General features: G+C 60.4%; 1 protein-coding gene across 2 annotated transcripts in view; it reads right to left on the bottom strand.

Annotated features, from left to right (window-relative positions):
• Nucleotides 1–14291: 14291 nt before the first annotated feature.
• Nucleotides 14292–17208, bottom strand: part of EIPR1 (EARP complex and GARP complex interacting protein 1) — a 122205-nt gene continuing 119288 nt past the window's right edge. The window contains exons 8-10 of one of the 2 annotated variants that reach the window (XR_012003260.1): nucleotides 16744–16911; nucleotides 14454–14836; nucleotides 14292–14321 (exon numbers count right to left, since the gene is read on the bottom strand). Coding sequence is in view for 1 of the 2 variants with exons in the window: in XM_072767823.1 (XP_072623924.1) it covers nucleotides 14662–14836; nucleotides 16744–16911 (343 nt within the window). In the remaining variant the exon portion in view is untranslated. Of the gene's footprint in view, nucleotides 14837–16743; nucleotides 16912–17208 lie in introns of both variants that reach the window. The other variant, XM_072767823.1, reaches the window with a different exon arrangement.

Here is a 17208-nt window from a genome sequence, read left to right as displayed (position 1 = left end):
GACAAGCGCACAGCAGTGGGAAGATGGGAAAGGGCAGGTGAAACCGGACAAATGACCAGCGTGGTCCTGAGCTTCTGGGTTTTCCTCCGTTTCCTCTCAGGCTGGCTTCAGGCAGTCTGGGCCTCCGAACCACGCAGGAAGCAGGACAGAGAAGGCCGAGGGAACCCCGCTTTCTGGCCAGAGGACATGAGGAGGGGCCTCGGAGAGCCAGAGGGTGCTGGGGGCAGGTCGAGGGGATCCTCTTCCTTCGTGTCCTCCCCTGGCTTTGCTCCAAAGCCACCGCCCACCACGAGGCTGCAGCCCCGGCCTGGCTGTAGGCTCCTCCAATGCCCAGGGAAAAGCAAAACAAAAGAAAAAACACTTCTCTGGTGGAGAAGCAGGAAATCAGGCCTCTGAGTTCCAAAGAATTTAGGGAAATCCTGCTTATTCTTTCTTTTTTTCTCTTGCCACCTTGCCCCCAAAGCCAGCCCAATTATGCGAGATCACAATACAGTGCACAGGGGGGAGGACAAATCTAAGACTCGGGGAAGCAGAAACCATCCAGCCCGAGGACTGGGAAGTGCCACTGTGGTCCAGAGCGTGTTGGGGACACCCTGAGGGAGGCAGTTCAAGAAGAAGAGCCACCAAGGACCCACGTGAGCCAACATGAGCTCCAGGCCTACTTCCCAGCCATGCCTGCGTGGAACAAATCCAAGGAATCACAGCAAAGGCTCGGAAGGCTGAGCTGACATTGAAACCACTTCCCACAGATGGTGGGACAGGACTCACGGTCTGAACCTTATTCTCTACAATCTAAGCAAGGGTTTCTCAACCTGTGCACTGTCGATATTTTGGACTGAACAATTATCTGGGGGGAAGGTGGCTGTCCTGTGCACTGTAGGGGCTTTAACAGCATCCCTGGCCTCTACCCACCAGATGCCAGGAGCACTCCGGACATCACCAAATGTCCTCTGTGGGGCAAAATCCCACCCAACTGAGAACCACTAATTTAAACAGACCTAGAGGCACGTGAATGGTTAAGCATCTGACTCTTGATCTCAACTCGGGTATTGATCTCAGGGCCGTGAGTTCAAGCCCCAAGTTGGACTCCACACTGGGTGTGGGGCCTACATAAATAAATGAGTAAATAAATAAAAAAAAAACAGAACACCTCACAACATAAAATTCAATATATCCAGGATATAATTCAAAATTATTCAACGTACTAAAATCAGGAAAATACGACCAACTTTGAAGAGTAAAGACAATCAGCACATGCCAACTTTGAGAGGACCCAGCAGCAGTTATAGCCGTGGTCTATGAGAGCGAGGGGAACACTTTTGAGACAAAGGGGAAAACAGATGTCTCAGCAGAGAAGGAGACACGATGCAAAACAACAAAAAAAAGAGAGGACGTTTTAGAGCTGAAAACTAAGATCTTCGAAGTGAACGTAAAGATCACCAGGAAGATTCAACAGTAGAATGCAAATGGCAGAATGAGTCCGAGAGCCTGAATACAGATCCTCGTAAACTATTCCACCTGCAGAACGGAGAGGAAAGCAGACACGGGAAGAAAGGGCAGAGCCCCCAAAACCTGGGCGCACGATCAACCCCCCAACAAAGAAAACTCCAGAACACTTTACTGGCAAATGCGATCGAACATTCTACCAAATGGGCTCCACGAAACTGCTTCCTAAAAAAGAGAAGCAGGAACACCTGTCAACCCATTCCAAGAGGCCAGCGTTATTCTGATGCCAACCCCAGACTGTGACGTTACAATAAAAGAGCAGAGCGATATCCCTCGTGAGCACAGACACGAAAGTCCTCCAGAAAACTTTAGCAAATAAATTTTAGTAAAGATAACAAATCATAAGCAAGCAGCCTCATCCCAGGGTGTGAGGCTGGTCAGCATCTGAAAATCCATCAACGTGACTCCCCACATCGACACACCGCAGAAGCGCTACATAATCATATCTATAGATACAGGAAAAGCATTCAACAAAATTCAATATCCAGTCATGATAAAAACTCTCAGATAAACAGGAAGAGAAGGGGACTTCTTCAATTTGATATATGGTATCTCTACTTAATGGCCAAAGACCAAATGACTCACTCCCTGGGATCAGGAACAAAGCAAGCACGTCACCTCCCAGCCCTTCTTTTCAACTGGGGTCCGTGGCCCCCAGAGAGATGGGGTAAGATACAGAAATAAAAGGCATAGAGAATGGAAAGGGAGATATAAAACTGTCTCCATTCTGCATGGAATAGGATTGTCCACCTGGAAAACCCCAAGTGTCCTACAAAAAAAAAGAAAGCTCCAAGAACTAGTGAGTTAGGCACATGTAGTATTAGTGAAAAGATAAATGCACAGATCAGAATAGAGAATCCGGTCCCCTCGCACAAATATGCTCAAATGACTTTTCAAAAAATTGCAAAAGCAACCCAAAGGATCACCTTTTCAACAAGTGGTGCTTGTTTGTTGATATGCATATGTGACAAAAGAAGCCTCATTATACCTCTCGTAGCACAAGAAAATTAATTCAAGTGAGTCACAGGCATGACTGTAAGAGGTAGATCTGTAAAGGTTTTAAGTGAAAAATAGGAGAAAACCTTTTAGACTTTGGGTTAGGCTATTAGATTTTAGATATGACATCAGGAGCATGATCCATGAAAAAAAAATTAATAGATTAGACATCAGCACAATTAAAACTTTTTTGCTCTATGGAAGACACTGTTAAGAGAATTTTTTTTAAAAGCCACCAACTGGGAACAAATATTTGCAAATCAAACACCTGACAAAGGACTTACATCCAGAAGATATAAAGAACTCTCAAAACTCAAAAATAAAACATACAACCCGATTTTTTTTTTAATGGACAAAAATGTGAACAGATGCTTCACCAAAGAAGATTTATGGATGGAAAATACAGACATGAAAAGCCAGCCAACATCATTAGTCATCAGGGAAATGCAACGTAAAACCACAATTGGATAGCCTGTCCACCGACCACAGTGGCTGAATTTAAATGACAGATCGCACACACGCTGCCAAGGATGGAGGTCATCTGGGACTCGGATAACTCTGCTAGTGAGATGCACCATAGGGGAGCCACCTGAGGAAGCGGCTTGGCAGTTTCTCGCAAAGTTAAACATACATTTACCACACGGCCTAGAATCCTCCTTCACGGCAAGTGAGTAATGCGGGCTATGATTGCACAGAACCCGTATAAGATGCTTACAACAGATTTATTCACACTCACCGAAATAAGGAAAAATCCAAATACCCATCAGTGGTGCTGTCCTTGTACACAGCAGAGTACTTCTCAGCACTGACAAGGGGTGGATGCAGCTCCGATGCATCACGCTAAGTGGAAGGCGCCCAACCAAGAGGCTACTGGCTGATGCCATTTATGTGACGTTCCGGAAGAGCATAGGGATGAAGGTCAGATGAGCAGTTGTTGGGGTGGAGTAGGAGAGACTGACTCCAGGGGGATGCGTCAGGACGTCAGGAGGATGATGGACTCTGCAAGGTGATTGTATAGGAGCCACACAGCTATGCATTTGTCAAAAACCAGTGGACTGTGTGCAAAAAAAAAAAAAAAAAAAAAAAAAAAGTATATTCAAACATTAAAAACTAGATTTAAAAAAAAAAGAAAACAGGTTTTAAGAGGTCCATGTGTAAGCAACAATAAACTGGCTATGAAAACCCAAAGAGGAGCTCCTGTGCATGCACATGGTCACAGAAGGGCTCGTGCAGGGGAAACACTCCAGAAGCCATACAAATGCAGTAAGTGGAGGGAAGGTCTCTGCAAGGGGACACTTCAGAAGACTTACAGAGTAAGAGGAGGGAAGGGGAGAAGCGTAGAAGCGGTCGGGTCAGCAGGAGAGAGCCTAGGTTGTGGGTGGACGGGTAGTGAGGAGTCAGCGTGCCGGGTGGGGAGTGGCCCCATGGACACAGCGGGCGGGGGTGGGGGGTGAGGCTGGGTTTAGGCCAAGACGTGAAGGGCCCTGGAGCCCGACACCTCCCTTCGCTTGACCTCTGAACCTACCAAATTCTCTTGCTCTTTCTCCGTCTAGACTTAGGTGGAAGCTCGCGATGTGCTTCCCTTACTAAGTGCGACCGCAGTCTGTCTCCTCGCAGCTGAATGCCATCTGCAGAAAGTTTTAGTGGCAGTTACGACATAACAACAGGAAAATGACCCTTTACGAATACGTTACCCACCACACATGTAGCTCAAGTCTCCTGCCGTCAGGGAAGCAGAACTTCAGGAACCCAACCAAGGGCCTCCCGGGTCCCCAGGCATCCCTCCCCCACGTGGTGACTTAGCTACAACCACAACCCTCCACCAAGGACCAATATGAGAACCATCCGTCCTCGCCAAATACCTCTTTTTTGGGGAAACAGGTTCAGTGGGTTGTCTGCCATGCTGCTCCAAGACCATTTCAGAAGAATTTGGTGCCAAGAACTAGAATCGAGTCCCGAGAGTAAGTTCACTTGTGCAAATGGATCGGTTTGTGTCTGTGCTTTGGTTTCTTTCCCTCTATTGTGTAGTCTGCTGAAAGATGAAGCCTCTTGTCTGAAAGGGAAAAGTAAGTCCATGTCCTTATCCCTCTGAACGAGCGGCCTTAACCAGAGAGCACAGGTGAGAAAGCTGAACGCCAACCCCAGCCCGCTCGGACCCAGAAGGGAAGGCCCAGCCCAGGTACCTGCGCCATAGCAGGGGGACCGTCAGGGCCGAGCAGCGAGTGAGCCCCAGCTCTCAGCCCTCCAAGGAGCTGCCCAGCAGGGACGTGCGATTCAGCCAGTTCCAACGAGTGGAAGGGCAACAGTCTGGACCAAGCGACGGCCTGTGGCCTCAGAAGGCCCCGGAGCTGGCCGGCCGCCACCAGGCATGCAGGGGGCTCGCCCATGGGTGCCAGGTAGCCCTCCAGTCCTTTCGATCCTAAGGGTCTCATGCAGAGATATGGCGACCAAACCAAGCCTCTGTGACACAAGCAAGTATAGTCCCCTGCTATTGAGCCACTTTATCAAATATCCTGAGCACGAAAGGGAGAGGCCATGCAGTTGTCATGGGGTTGGGGGCGGGGGTTGTGGAGGGGAATGGGCCACAAAGGGAAGCTGTCCCCAGCACCCCTCAAACACCTGCCCTCCCAGGGTATGGTTGTGGTTGCCAGGACAACCACACCGTCTGCTGGGAATCTGGGACCTCCTACCCTCTTCACAGCTTCTCGTGTCTGCTCGTGCCCCCAGTGCCCCCCGTGTGCGTGATCACTCACTTTATAAGCCGCCGCAAGTGCCCACGTGGGGCACGGGAATGAAAGGCGGACAGACGAGAGAGACATAGAAAAGAAAGACGCAGGGAGGGCCGTCGTAGGCCTCTCCATAAGCGCAGAACTGGTAACGTGCCAGGGAGACACCAGCATTTTCTGCAACATGTCACTCGAGTTAAGGCGTCCGTGGGAGTATGGTGCCTCCAACCAGCCTGGTAAAAGCACCCCCTCCCGTGGGGCTTCCTCGCCCCCGGCCGCCCCGCAGCAAGGTTTCGATGCTGCACCCGGTGTCGTGCTGCGGGTGAGCCCATTCCCGGCCTATGTGTGCACACGACACCAGACCACACGGCCTCGAACGACAGGGAAAATGCTGCCAACCCTCATGGATGTGTCTTGCAATTCAGCCCACGTCTTGCCACACCCAGGTCTTACTTCGGGAAGCCTCAATGTTAGTTCTTAAAAGGCCGTCCCCCCCCCCCCCCCCCGCTGTGTCACCCTTGCGCCCACCCCGCCAGGCGCCCGGAGGACGATGAACCGCCGCCCCCTCGGGGCACCTTCCTGGCGATCAGCGTGCCGGGGTGGGCGCTCGGACGTGACGAGTCTCAGGGACAAGCAGGCGGCCGGTCCCCTGGCCTACGACAGGCAACGGGAGTGACGGGCAAAGTGCTGCTTGTGCGGGAGCCCGGGTCCCGCCCGGTGCCACTCCAAATGCGCCGCGAGCACAGGAGCTTAATTTATCGTCGTTGGCAGCTTCAGTGACCGTGGCACAATCCGCGGCCAAGGTCAGCCGCCCCTCACTCTGCACCCCCCGGGCGCGCTCCGTGCACTGAGGCTTCGCTCCTCGGCGGGTCCCAAGGCAGCAAATTAGAATCCCCTTTCCTGTATAACAAGGAAAAAAATGAGCTTATTACACAGAAGGAAACAGAAATAAATGAGAATTCTCCGTCTTTCTCACACAAGGGAGGGGAAGGAGCGAGGCCGTGGCCCACGCGGGAGAACAAGGCGCGCAGATCTAGTTCTCTGGTCCGAATCCGGAAAGGGGGCGCGAAGCCTTGGCGCTGGCGGCTGGGGCGAGGGTGCCGGCCGGCTGCCCCCCAGGGCTCCTGCTCGCGGGCACGTAAACTGGCAGCTTACTGACCCCGCTCGTTGGCGTCTGGCGAAGCTCGGCCGTGATCGCGACGGCGACGGCCAGTGTGCGCCTCGGACGGGAGGGGCCACCGGCTGCGGCTCTGCCCGGAACGCGGTCCTGGGGCATCTCGTCAACCGGGAGAGCAGGTGGGCGCGGGCGAGCCTGGAGACGGGGTGGGCCTCCCTTCATCCCCCACGCCCGCCGCCCTTCCACCACCCGCCGCTCCAGACCCGCCGCGTTTCCCCTTTATTTCCACAAATCCACCCGCGGAGACCAACCCAGTTACCGTGACTGGCAGAACAGCCCCTGGCAAGTCCCGTTTTCCCAGGGTTCGGCGTGCACGCACCCGAGAACCCCATTCGTTCCTGCCCAGGGGCGGCCTCCTGCCCCTCTGTCGAGAGCCCCCCCCCCGCACCCTCGGGCTCTGGCCGCATCTCATGGGGCCCGCGGCGGAGCCGGTGCGTGCACCTCCCGGCCTCCCCGGGCCTCTCCTGTCACCGCCCGACAGTCCGCCTCTGCCACGCCTTCCGACACCCTCGGGAGTTTACCTCTCCTGGAATTCTCCGGAGGATTAAACACCTGATGGGCAGTCCGGGCCGCCGTCTGCCCGGGCGGGTCCCCGACTCTCCCGAGCAGGGGCCCTTCTGCCCCAAGGAGCAACGTTCCAAGGGAAGGGTTTTGCGAAACGGCAGACGGGCGTCGAGCGGAGCGTCTCCCGCTTACAGGGGGTCGGTCGGGCACGTTGGCCACCGGCGCGGACACGCGGACACACGTGTGCGCTGGGATGTTCCAAAGAGCTCGGTGGGCTGGGCGGCGGGGCCCTGCAGCCCTGCGGCCCACCACACCCCCCTCGTGGGCTCGGGGGCCCGCGGGCTGCGCCCGTCTCTGGAGGAGGTGATTTAATTGTCCAGGCTCCCGTCCAGAGCTCGACAGAATGACTGCTTTATGGCACCCTATAACGGATGCCACCCCACACTGCGATACATCACTGTGCCAGCCGCCCCGCGCCCCGCGCCCTAGTGGGCTTTTACGCACGTTCAGGGCCTTCCCTCGCCGAGACGACCCCGGCAAGCCAGAGCTTAAATGAGGCAGTAACTCACCACCTTTCCTCGGTCTAATATTTCAAAAGCGGGGAGCGTTAACGGTTTTTAAACAAGGAGGCAGGAAGGTCACGCAGACCCTGCCCCCCACGGAGCCTGGGACAAGGCCTGGCCCCCTGGAAGGCACCTGGCCCGGAGGCCCCGGCTCCTCCCCGGCTCCTCCTGCCTCTGCTGCTCCCCTGAGGTCAGGTCTGCGCTCACTGGAAGGGCACACGTGCCTGCACACCCTCCGTCCCCACCAGGGCTCTCAACCGCCGGGGCGTGGGTGCTCCAGGCATCAGCCTGGGACCTTCCTGATGCTGCGGGGACTCGCCTGTGTGGCAAGCAGGCCCGAGGCGGCTGGGGGAGTGGGGCCCTGGGGCTCCGGGCCCCAATTCCTCCCCTGCCACCACTGGGGGGTGCGGGGTCCCCACACCCCGATTCTGCACCCGGGTGTGAACGCCCCTCACTGGCATCACTCCCCTGCGGTTCTGAACGAGCAGACTGCCCTGTGGGCTCTTCCAGGGCAGAGCGATGCTTTAGTTGCTCTCTACGCCCAGGGCTTGGCACACACAGCAATCGGGCAGGAAGAGGAAACGAAGGGCATCCAACCTGGAAACGAAGAGGGGGAAGGGGTCTCCGTTCCCCGATGACGTGATATTACACAGAGAAAACCCTGAGGACCCTGGAATACGAAGTCAACAGACAAAGGTCAACTGGATTTCTTTCTCTACAACAGAAACAAACTACCTAACAAGGAAATTAGGAGGACAATCTCATTTACAACAGCATCAAAAAGGATAAAAACACTTAGGAATAGGTTTGACCGAGGAGCTAAAAGCTCAGTGCACAGAAAACCAGAAGACGTTGGTGGCAGAAATGGAAGAAGAAGACACAAATAAATAGACGTACCGTGCGTGAACCGGAAGACTTGGTAGCGCAAAAATGTGTCTACTACCCGAAACAACCTACAGATTTGATGGACTCCCTCTAAAAAAAAAAAAAAAAAATCACACCTCCTCACTTAAAATCACACTACCCACGTACGGTGATCAAAGCGGAGCGATGCTGGTATTGAAAAGACGCACCCGCGCTCAGAGGGAGCCTGCTTGAGATTCTCTCTCCCTCTGGCCCTCCCCTCCACGTGTTCATGTGCACGTGCGCTCACTTGAATAAATGATTAAAATCTTTTTTAAAAAATATTTTATTTATTTTTTCACGAGAGACACAGAGAGAGAGAGAGGCAGAGACGCAGGCAGAGGGAGAAGCAGGCTCCATGCAGGGAGCCTGACGTGGGACTCGATCTCGGGACTCTGGGTCATGATCTGAGCCCAAGGCAGATGCCCAACTGCTGAGCCACCCAGGTGCCCCCTAAAAATAAATCTTTTTTTAAAAAAAAATACATAAAACATTGGGATAAAAATAAACCCAAATGCGTATGGTCGACTAATGTTTGGCAGAGTCTCCAAAGATACTCAAAGGGTGACGGATGGCGTCTTCAACGGATGGTGGTGGGAGAACTGGATATTCCCGTGCAGAAGAACGAAACTGGACTTTTGCCTCACACCACTCACAGAAATTAACTCGAAATGAGTCGAAGATTTAAATGTAAGACCCGAAATTGTAAAACTCCTAGAAGAAAACATAGGGAAGAAGATCTTTGATATCGGTTTTGGCGATGTTGTGGGTTTTTTTTTTTCTTTTTTAATATGACCCCACACAAAGGCAACGCAAGCAAAAATAAGCAAATTGTATGACATCGCACTTGATGCAAATAAATCCTCTGCGCCGCGCAGGAAACCATCCTCAAGATGAAAAGGCAGCGTCCGGGGCGGGACCACATACCTGAGAAAGGACCGTCCTTTGGAACACGCGAGCCCCTGGCACAGCTGACGGCCACCAAGCGCGCGGGCAACACGAGACACAGGCGACCGGATTTAAAGCTCAGCCAAGAAGACACACGCCTGCCCCGCGGGCACGCGCAGGCTGCTCTCCGTCACTCATCGTCAGGGAAACGCCATCGGGCACCCCCCACCTCAGGATGGCCGTTACCCGAAAGATAAAGGCTCCGGCATTGGCAAGGACACCCCCCCCCGCCGTGTGCCGTCGGTGGGGGTGCAAACGGGCATCGCCACTGCGGGAGAGGACACGAGGCTCCTCAAAAAGTGAAACGCAGGCTCAGCCCTCGATCCAGCAGGCCCCCTCTGGGTGCGCATCACCCCGGGGGAGCGCAGGTCGGGTCTTGGCGGATCTGCCCTCCCAGGTGCCGAGCAGCGGGACTGGCGGCGCGGTGGCTCCGTGGCCAAGATGCACTGCGCTCCACGGCACAATCGCGTCCAGGCCCCCAAAGCAAGAAGGCAATGCCACCGTGTGACAGCACGGAGGGACCTGGAGGACATCACGCCGATCGATATGAGCTGGACCCTGAAACTCAGATGGTGTAGGATCTCGCTTATATGGGGGATCTAAAATACACCCACGGTGACAGGAGAGCGGTTGCCGCGGACGTGGGGTCACTGTGACAGGCCTCGGGACTCCTCCGGGAGCAGAGGCCTTTCAGGAGCCCTCAAGGGGGACGTCATCTAGATGGACGCGTTCCGTCCTCAAGGACGCTGAACGAGATGCCCTCCTGCGTCAGCAAAGAGCCTCAGCCTGGAGTTCCTCCGGCGGGTGTCTAGGAAGGCAGGTGCTCCTGTCGCCACAGGTTTGCCACCCATGGGTTTGTCACCCTCGGTGGACGGGGTGGCTGCTCGGGGTCTGCTCCCTGGAGCACCCTGGCCCCCAGGATGGACAGGGCGGCCGCTCAGGGGTCTGCACCCTGAAACACCCTGGCCACCGGGATGGACAGGGTGGACGGGGCGGCCGCTCAGAGGTCTGCTCCCTGGAGCACCCTGGCCCCAGGTAGAGGCCATCACACCATCCCCAGAGGCTCCACCTGCCCCCTGGGAACACAGAGACCACGTGCTTGCTGCAGCCCCCGCAACCGGCCGGGACCCTTACGTAGGTCGGGTTTCCCGGGCGACGGCAGCAGGTGCAGGGGCGCGGCAAGTCCCAGAAACAGGGGCAGCAGGAAGCGGCGCACGGCCCAGCAGCCTCCCCGGGTCCCACCTCGCTGGGGCGGCTCCTCGTCTGGCGGCTCTTCCTCGTCCTGTATTTCCTGTAACACCTCCCACGCGACACGGCCGTGGGGAGGACCCTCCTAGGCGCCCGGTGGCTGCCGTCCAGGACGCCCGGCCGTGAGGGACGATGGTCTGGTCCCCCCCGGGGGCTCAGCTGCAGCAAAGCACACTCTGCTGCTCACCAGGGTGGACACGCCCTGAACTCCGCGCCCCTGCGGCACGGACAAGCTCAGGGCCTCTGTCTGGGTCCCGGGCCCGACAGGCGGCAGCAGGTCTAGGCCGTGTCACAGAGTCACAGAGGCCCGGTGAGCCCGCCAGCAGAGGGCCGGGTCGGGGGTGGCCCAGGACGCCCCTGCCCCCAGGCGCCCGCACAGGGAGACTCGCGCATCACCCTGCAGCGTCAGCCCTGCACGCCCTCGCCTCCCCACATCTTGCACGCGGGTTTCTCACGTGTCCGCAGAGGGTGGGCAGCGAGCTCACGACGATGCCCAGTACTGCCCCCCCGCCCGGCCGGTGTCACTTCGTCATCCTGCCCCGACATGCTGGTCCCCCGGGAGGCGGGGTGCGGCCACGAGGACGCTGCTCTGCTGGGCGCCCAGCCCCATGGGGACCGGCGCCCGGGGGACGTCCCCTGCCTGACCGCAGCTTGGCGCCCGTCTATCCGTCTGTGCTCAGAGGTGCCCGGAGCAGGACACCCGCCGAGTGGGCCTGAGGCTGCCGCCCGGGTCAGGCCGCAGAGCGCGAGCACCAGGCCTGTGGGAAGCAGGAGCGGAGTGAAGGCTCGACTGAGTGTGGCCCCGGCTGGGGGCCTCCTACGCCGTCCCCCTCCCCGTGTGTCCCCACAGAGGCCGTGGCCCGCAGGCTCCCGCTCATCCAGGGGCCCAACGCCGGCCCGCGCTCAGCCGTCCCATTCCAGGCACCGCGCGCTGCTCAGGGGGCAGGTGACAGATGGGTCCCCGAGGCTGACGCTCACCCCGTGCACAAGGTGCTCCCAGGCTGGGAAGGCAGGGGCCGCTGCAAGGTCACCCAGGGGCATTCTGGAGTCGGGGACGGGGTGAGCCCATGGGGGCGGCTGGCTCGTGCCTGGACCCGTGGGTGGGCTGCACCAGGGACGCCCCCCCCCCCACGCGCTCGCGGCCCCGCACCTGTCCTGCTCGGTGTGACGAAGCGTGAAACACATGAGCACTTCCCACGGCCGGGGTGTCTCCTGGACAGAAACACGGGCATGTGCGCCGCCGCTTCCACGCAAACCCAACCGGCAGCTCCTCTGCGGTGACCAGGACAAGGTGGCCACCCGCACGCCCTGCGGCGGTCAGGCCCGGGGGGGCCCGAGGGGCGTCGGCCCTGGCTGCGCTAACTGGGCGACCGGGCTGGGCTAAGGGGCAGGGCTGCGCACGGCTGGCAGAGCTCCAGGTCGCCAGCGCCTCCCCCATTGCACACGAAGGCCCAAGCGGGATGGGCTGGGTGGTGGCGCCTGGAGCAGCAGTGGACACATGGAGTGGACTGGGGCGGGCACCCTGGGTGGGCCGAGCACACTCACCACGGCCCGGAGGTGCCCTGGGCCCAGGGACCACGGAGCCGCGTGTCGCAGCCCCGGGCAGTCGTGAGTGTGCTCGGCCCACCCAGGGTGCCCGCCCCACAGCCGGGCCTGCGGCTCCACGGCTCACGCAGCCGCCTCCTGGGTCAACTCCCCAGAGCCCGAGGTACTAACAGCGCACACGTGCCGCTGCCCACACGTCCTGTGCACTAGCAACACACTCGGCCCACGGGACGGCAGCGCCTGAGTCCAGGGAGCACGGGTCACAGCAAACTCTAGGGTGATCCCGGGGGCCTCTGTCCTCGGGGGCCTCAGCCTGCTAAGGGAGGAAGGACGTCAGAAGGGGGGGGCCCCGGGGATGGGGGGACGGGTGTGGGGTGGGGAGGGGGTAGGGACGGGGGAGGGGAGGGGGTAGGGACGGGGGAGGGGGCCAAGGTGCAGACGCAGCTCTCTGGGCAGGCCAGCAGGACGGCCTGGCTCCACCCCGCGGACACCCAGGGGCGCACCTTGGACCCGGCTGCTTCCTGAGACAGGTCTGCAAACCAGGACGTCGGTCTGTCCAGGGCCCGTGGAGTCCGTGGGGGCGGCTGCAGTGCAGGGGCTCGGGTTCTGACTGCGCGGTGCAAGGGCCACTGTGTCCCCGGTCCAGCTCAGGGCCGGCAGGGAGGGCCAGGGCCCGCAGGGCGCCCACTGTCCCCGGAAGAGGACTAACAAGCAGCGCGGGCCCCGTGGCCCCCGACAGCCCCGTCCTGGGCACTAGTGGCGGCTGCAGGCCAGGAAGGGGGCTCGTTCTCCTGCAGGGGCTCCCTAGTGGGTGGACGGCAGCGATGCCGCACAAGTGGGTTCAAAGCCAAACCATGTCAGAGGGTGGCCCCTCCACACGGCCTGGGGACCCCAAGGTGCAAAGCCCCGCAGCTGCACTGGGGCATCAGAGGCACGGCACCCCCCAACACTCCAGCCCCATGAGCGCCTGGGAGCCCTCGGAGGGAGAGCCTTGCCCTCCTGGCAGTCAGACACCCCAGCCCAGTACCACCCACCCCAGTATCTGCCCCAACACCCGCCCCAGTATCTGCCCCAACACCTGCTCCACACCCACCCCAGGGTCCGCCCCACACCCACCCCAAGGTCTGCCCCACACCTGCCCCACACCCGCCCTGACACCTGCCCCCGGGTCCGCCCCACACCCACCCCAGTGCTGCCCCAGTGTCTACCCCACTCCCACCCCAGGGTCCAGGGCAGCCCACGGCCTGCGCACACACCCTTGTCCCCACATCCCATCCCCTGGCCCCTGTGGCCCCCTGTAGGCGGGGCACAGCAAGGCCCCACCCTCCGCCTGGACGGCTCCCCCACTGGTCATCGTCACCCGGAGCCGGGGCCCATCTCTATCACCAGCTCATGACAGATGAGGTGAGGAAGCTCTGACAGCGCCCGATGGGGCTTTACTGGGAGCACAGGAGCCGCGCTGCCCCGATCTGCATGTTTCCTCCCGGAGCGTTCCAGGTGCCACGGGCAGCTCGTGGGTGCTTCTCGTCCCCCGCCCCAGCAGCTGCATCTGTCCCTCGGCCCTCCCTCCCGCCGACCGGGCACACTCAGAACGCAGCGACCCAGGGAAAGCTTGTGGGCTTCGTCTGAGATGCCCACGTACGAGGTGCCTGAGCCAGAGGAAGCACGCTCCCCTCCCCGTGGGGCCCACCTCCCCTCCCCCCTCCCCTCCCCCCTGGGGGCTCACCTGTCCTCCCCTCCCCCCTCCCTCTGGCCCACCTGTCCTCCTCCCTCCCCTCCCCCCGGGCCCACAGAGGAGGCCCAGGCTAGAGTCCATGTGCTCGGTGTTCAGGGTCACCTGGCAGTGGGGGTCACACCTCGACGTGGGATTTCCCGAGTGGGAGTGTGCTGCTGGGTGACCGGGCGCATGGATGCAGCTCCCAGGGATGAGTCCAATGCCATCAGCATAACGTGAGCAGGACCCAGTAGGGAGCAGCACGCGGGACCGGGTGCCCAGGCTGACGGGCCATCTGGTCACTGCCGAGGTCCGTGCACAGTCAGGTCAGGCCAGGATGCAGGGTGCAGGGGCCCGTCTGCCCGTCGGCCCCCCTCTGGGCGGGGACACGGAACATGCACAGAAACCAGGCGACAAGGCGCGTGGGGCAGAGTCTTGAAAGAACGAGCCAGGACTCCGTGTAGCACAGCCTTGCTTGTTTTATTTTCAATCTTAAGAGAAAAATGAGTTAATGTTATATAAACAAAGATTTTTTTCTTTCTAATGAAACTCCCAACACCCTTAAAGAGACCAGAGAAAGCCGAAGCCAGGAAGACGTGGACGCCGGGAAGGGCGGCTCACACCTGGCAGAGGTGAGGATGACGCCCGCCTCCGGGAGGGGTGACGTCGCGCAGGGTGGCTGTGCGGTCGGCAGGAGCTCCCTGGTGTTAACGCCCACCGGCCGGCCCGAGAGGCAGGCGACCTGGTTCTCCCCACGGGGACCCGCTGGAGAGCGACCTCCAAAGAGCTGCACGTGTTCGGGGACCTGCCAGGAGGTGCATCAGGACGGGCCTAGAGCAGTATGTGGTACTTGAGCGCCCGGGGCACCCTGTTGATGACGAGCCTCCCGTCGTAACTCAGGGAGGCAAACAGCCAGGGGTCGGCGGAGGACCAGTCCACGGCATACACGCTGTCCTCGTGCTCCTCGTAGGTGGCGATGACGCTGTCCTGCGGCGGCTCCTGACTCCTGCAAGGCACCAGAGACACGCGTGAGTGAGGCGGGGGGCAGCCTGCGGGGGCCGGGGCCTCGCTCCCCGCACCGGGCGGGCGATGGGAGGAACCAGGGCAGGCGCGCTGGGCCGCCAGGCCGCTCCGGCACCTGCACACAGACGCTCACAGGGCCGCGGGGCGCGGGCCTCCACCGCGGCGTAGGGGTGAAGAGCAGGCGTCGGGAACCTCCCGGGGCCACCGAGGTTCGGGGGGCAGGGGGTGGTGACCACAAACACCCATGAGGGCTGAATAAAGAGTGACGAGAAGCAGAAAGGACCCTGGGGACGGCCAGCGTGACCCCAGGACAGCGGGTCCCGCTGGCGGGGCAGGAAGGGGCCCCTGGGCCTGGCCTCAGGCTTCGCAGCGCGGTCGGCCAGGACGCCCGTGTCACCTCCCTTTAAACTGGAGTGACTGCGCCCCTTCCCCAGGAACCCTGACCCGATGGGGCATCACATGTGACACCGCACGTGACGGGAGGAAAGCAGACCTGGCCCCTGGGCCCTGACGGGCCATCACGGGCTGTCCCCCGAGCGGCCACACCAGACCCCAGAAGGGCAGGAGCCGCTTCTCCCCCCGGCACTTTGTTCCCGTCTCACAGAAAGCATCTACTCGGCCCCCACTCTGTGCTCCCGGACCCTGCGCAGGCCCCTCCGCGTCCAGCTCTGCGTGCCATCGACCCCCTCCCGCGACGTGGACCCGCCGTGCCCACTGGGGCTGCGTTACAGACGCCACGTGAGGATCCTCTTGGGGATTCGTTCTCCCAAGTTTGGCAGGTCACGCGGACAGACCACGGGAGGACAGTGGGGACACGGGGGCACCACCGCACCTGCCAGCCTCCCCACCTCAGGCACATCCCTGAGGCCGCCTGCGTGGAGGGCAGCACCCCTGGGCCACACAGTGCCAACCGCCCCCCGGCGAGGAGCCAGAGCCCATGACCCCGACGGCAGGGCAGTCGGCAGGTGTTTGCACCAAGACGACTGCAACCGTGTTCCCAGACTGCGGATCCACGTGCTTGAACGTGGGAAAGGCCCGAGGACAGAGCTGTCTTCTCAAAAGTGAAGCGGGGCTCAGCTCAGGTGGGGAAAGAACCTCAGAACGGGTCGGGGAGGCCTGCTGCCTGTTGGCCTCAACCGTTCCCCCACCCGGGGCTGACCCCGCTGCACGCAGCTCCCCCTCACCAGCAGGCGTCTACTCAGAACACAACAGTCCCCTTCCATGTCGCTGACGGACGACACGGCTGCCCCCCTCGCCCCGGCGCCCAGGAGCCACAGCCGCACTCCGTCGCGCCTGGCCTGGGGCGCCCCGGCTCTGCACCAACCAGGAGTGGGCCCCCAGGAACCCAGCGGTCTCGGGGGCGCGCCCTGGCTGAAGAGCTAGCCCCCGAGCAGACGCAGCTGCGATGGGAGACCACCCGTCCAAGAGGCGCGGCTGCTGGGACACCGAGGTCTCCCACGTTCCCTGCGGAACCTCAGGCTGCAAAGGGCCGGGGCCGAACGTGCTCACCTGGAGTCCGCGCCCCGCCACGGGGAGGGCCACCGGCCAACGACGGAAGCACACGTCTCAGACCCAAGCCCATGGAGAGGGCGCCGACGATGACCTGTCGCTCCAGGGACTACCAAGCCCTCACTGCCACCGAAGAGCACGTCTGATCACGAGCGACCGCCCCTCCCCTCTCCCGTACAGTGTCCGACGAGAGCGGACAGACACTGAGTGGGTCGACGCAACACAGCGTGAGCTCCCCTAATGCAACCCCCACGCCCCCGCCGCAGTGCCGACGGCCCCAGAACCAGGGCCCCTGACCCCCACCCGGACGCTTCTGGCGAGAGCCACCTGGACCGCGAGGTGGGAGGAGGAGCCCCCTCCGCCAGGAGCACACGCCCTTACTTCTCCTCCGGACGGCGCTCCTCCTGGTCACTCAGGTCATCGTCGTCCACCAGGTGGCCGAAGGGCTCGGAGGAGATGGACACCATGTTGGTCAGGATGACCCTGCTGTCGCTGCTGCCCGTGAGCACAAGCTGGTCGTGCGAGTGGTTGTAGCGGACGTTCCACACCCTGGGAGGGAAGGAGGCAGTTCTGGCGGCAGGCGGACCTTCCTGGACGGGGCACCCTTGGGCTGGCCGGGCCTGCCCTGACACGAGGACGTTCCCAGCAGAGGGCCAGGCCCACTGCGTGCTCCTCTCCAGCCTTCCTTTAAGGCCCGGCACCCAGACACCAGAGCAAGCGGACGTGCAAACCTCACAGGGGGAGGAGGGCCTGCTGCTCAAAACGCCCCCCGGGCTTTCCGAAGCGCTAACGGCAACACCTGCCCCAGAAGCAAAGGACACATTAGGGAGGACCCGGCGCATGGAG

This window comes from Vulpes vulpes, chromosome 8 (assembly GCF_048418805.1).
Source record: "Vulpes vulpes isolate BD-2025 chromosome 8, VulVul3, whole genome shotgun sequence".
In the NCBI taxonomy this organism is placed as follows: domain Eukaryota; kingdom Metazoa; phylum Chordata; class Mammalia; order Carnivora; family Canidae; genus Vulpes; species Vulpes vulpes.
The sequence above is the reverse complement of the archived record's forward strand: the minus strand, read 5'-3'. Positions and strand labels throughout refer to the sequence as shown.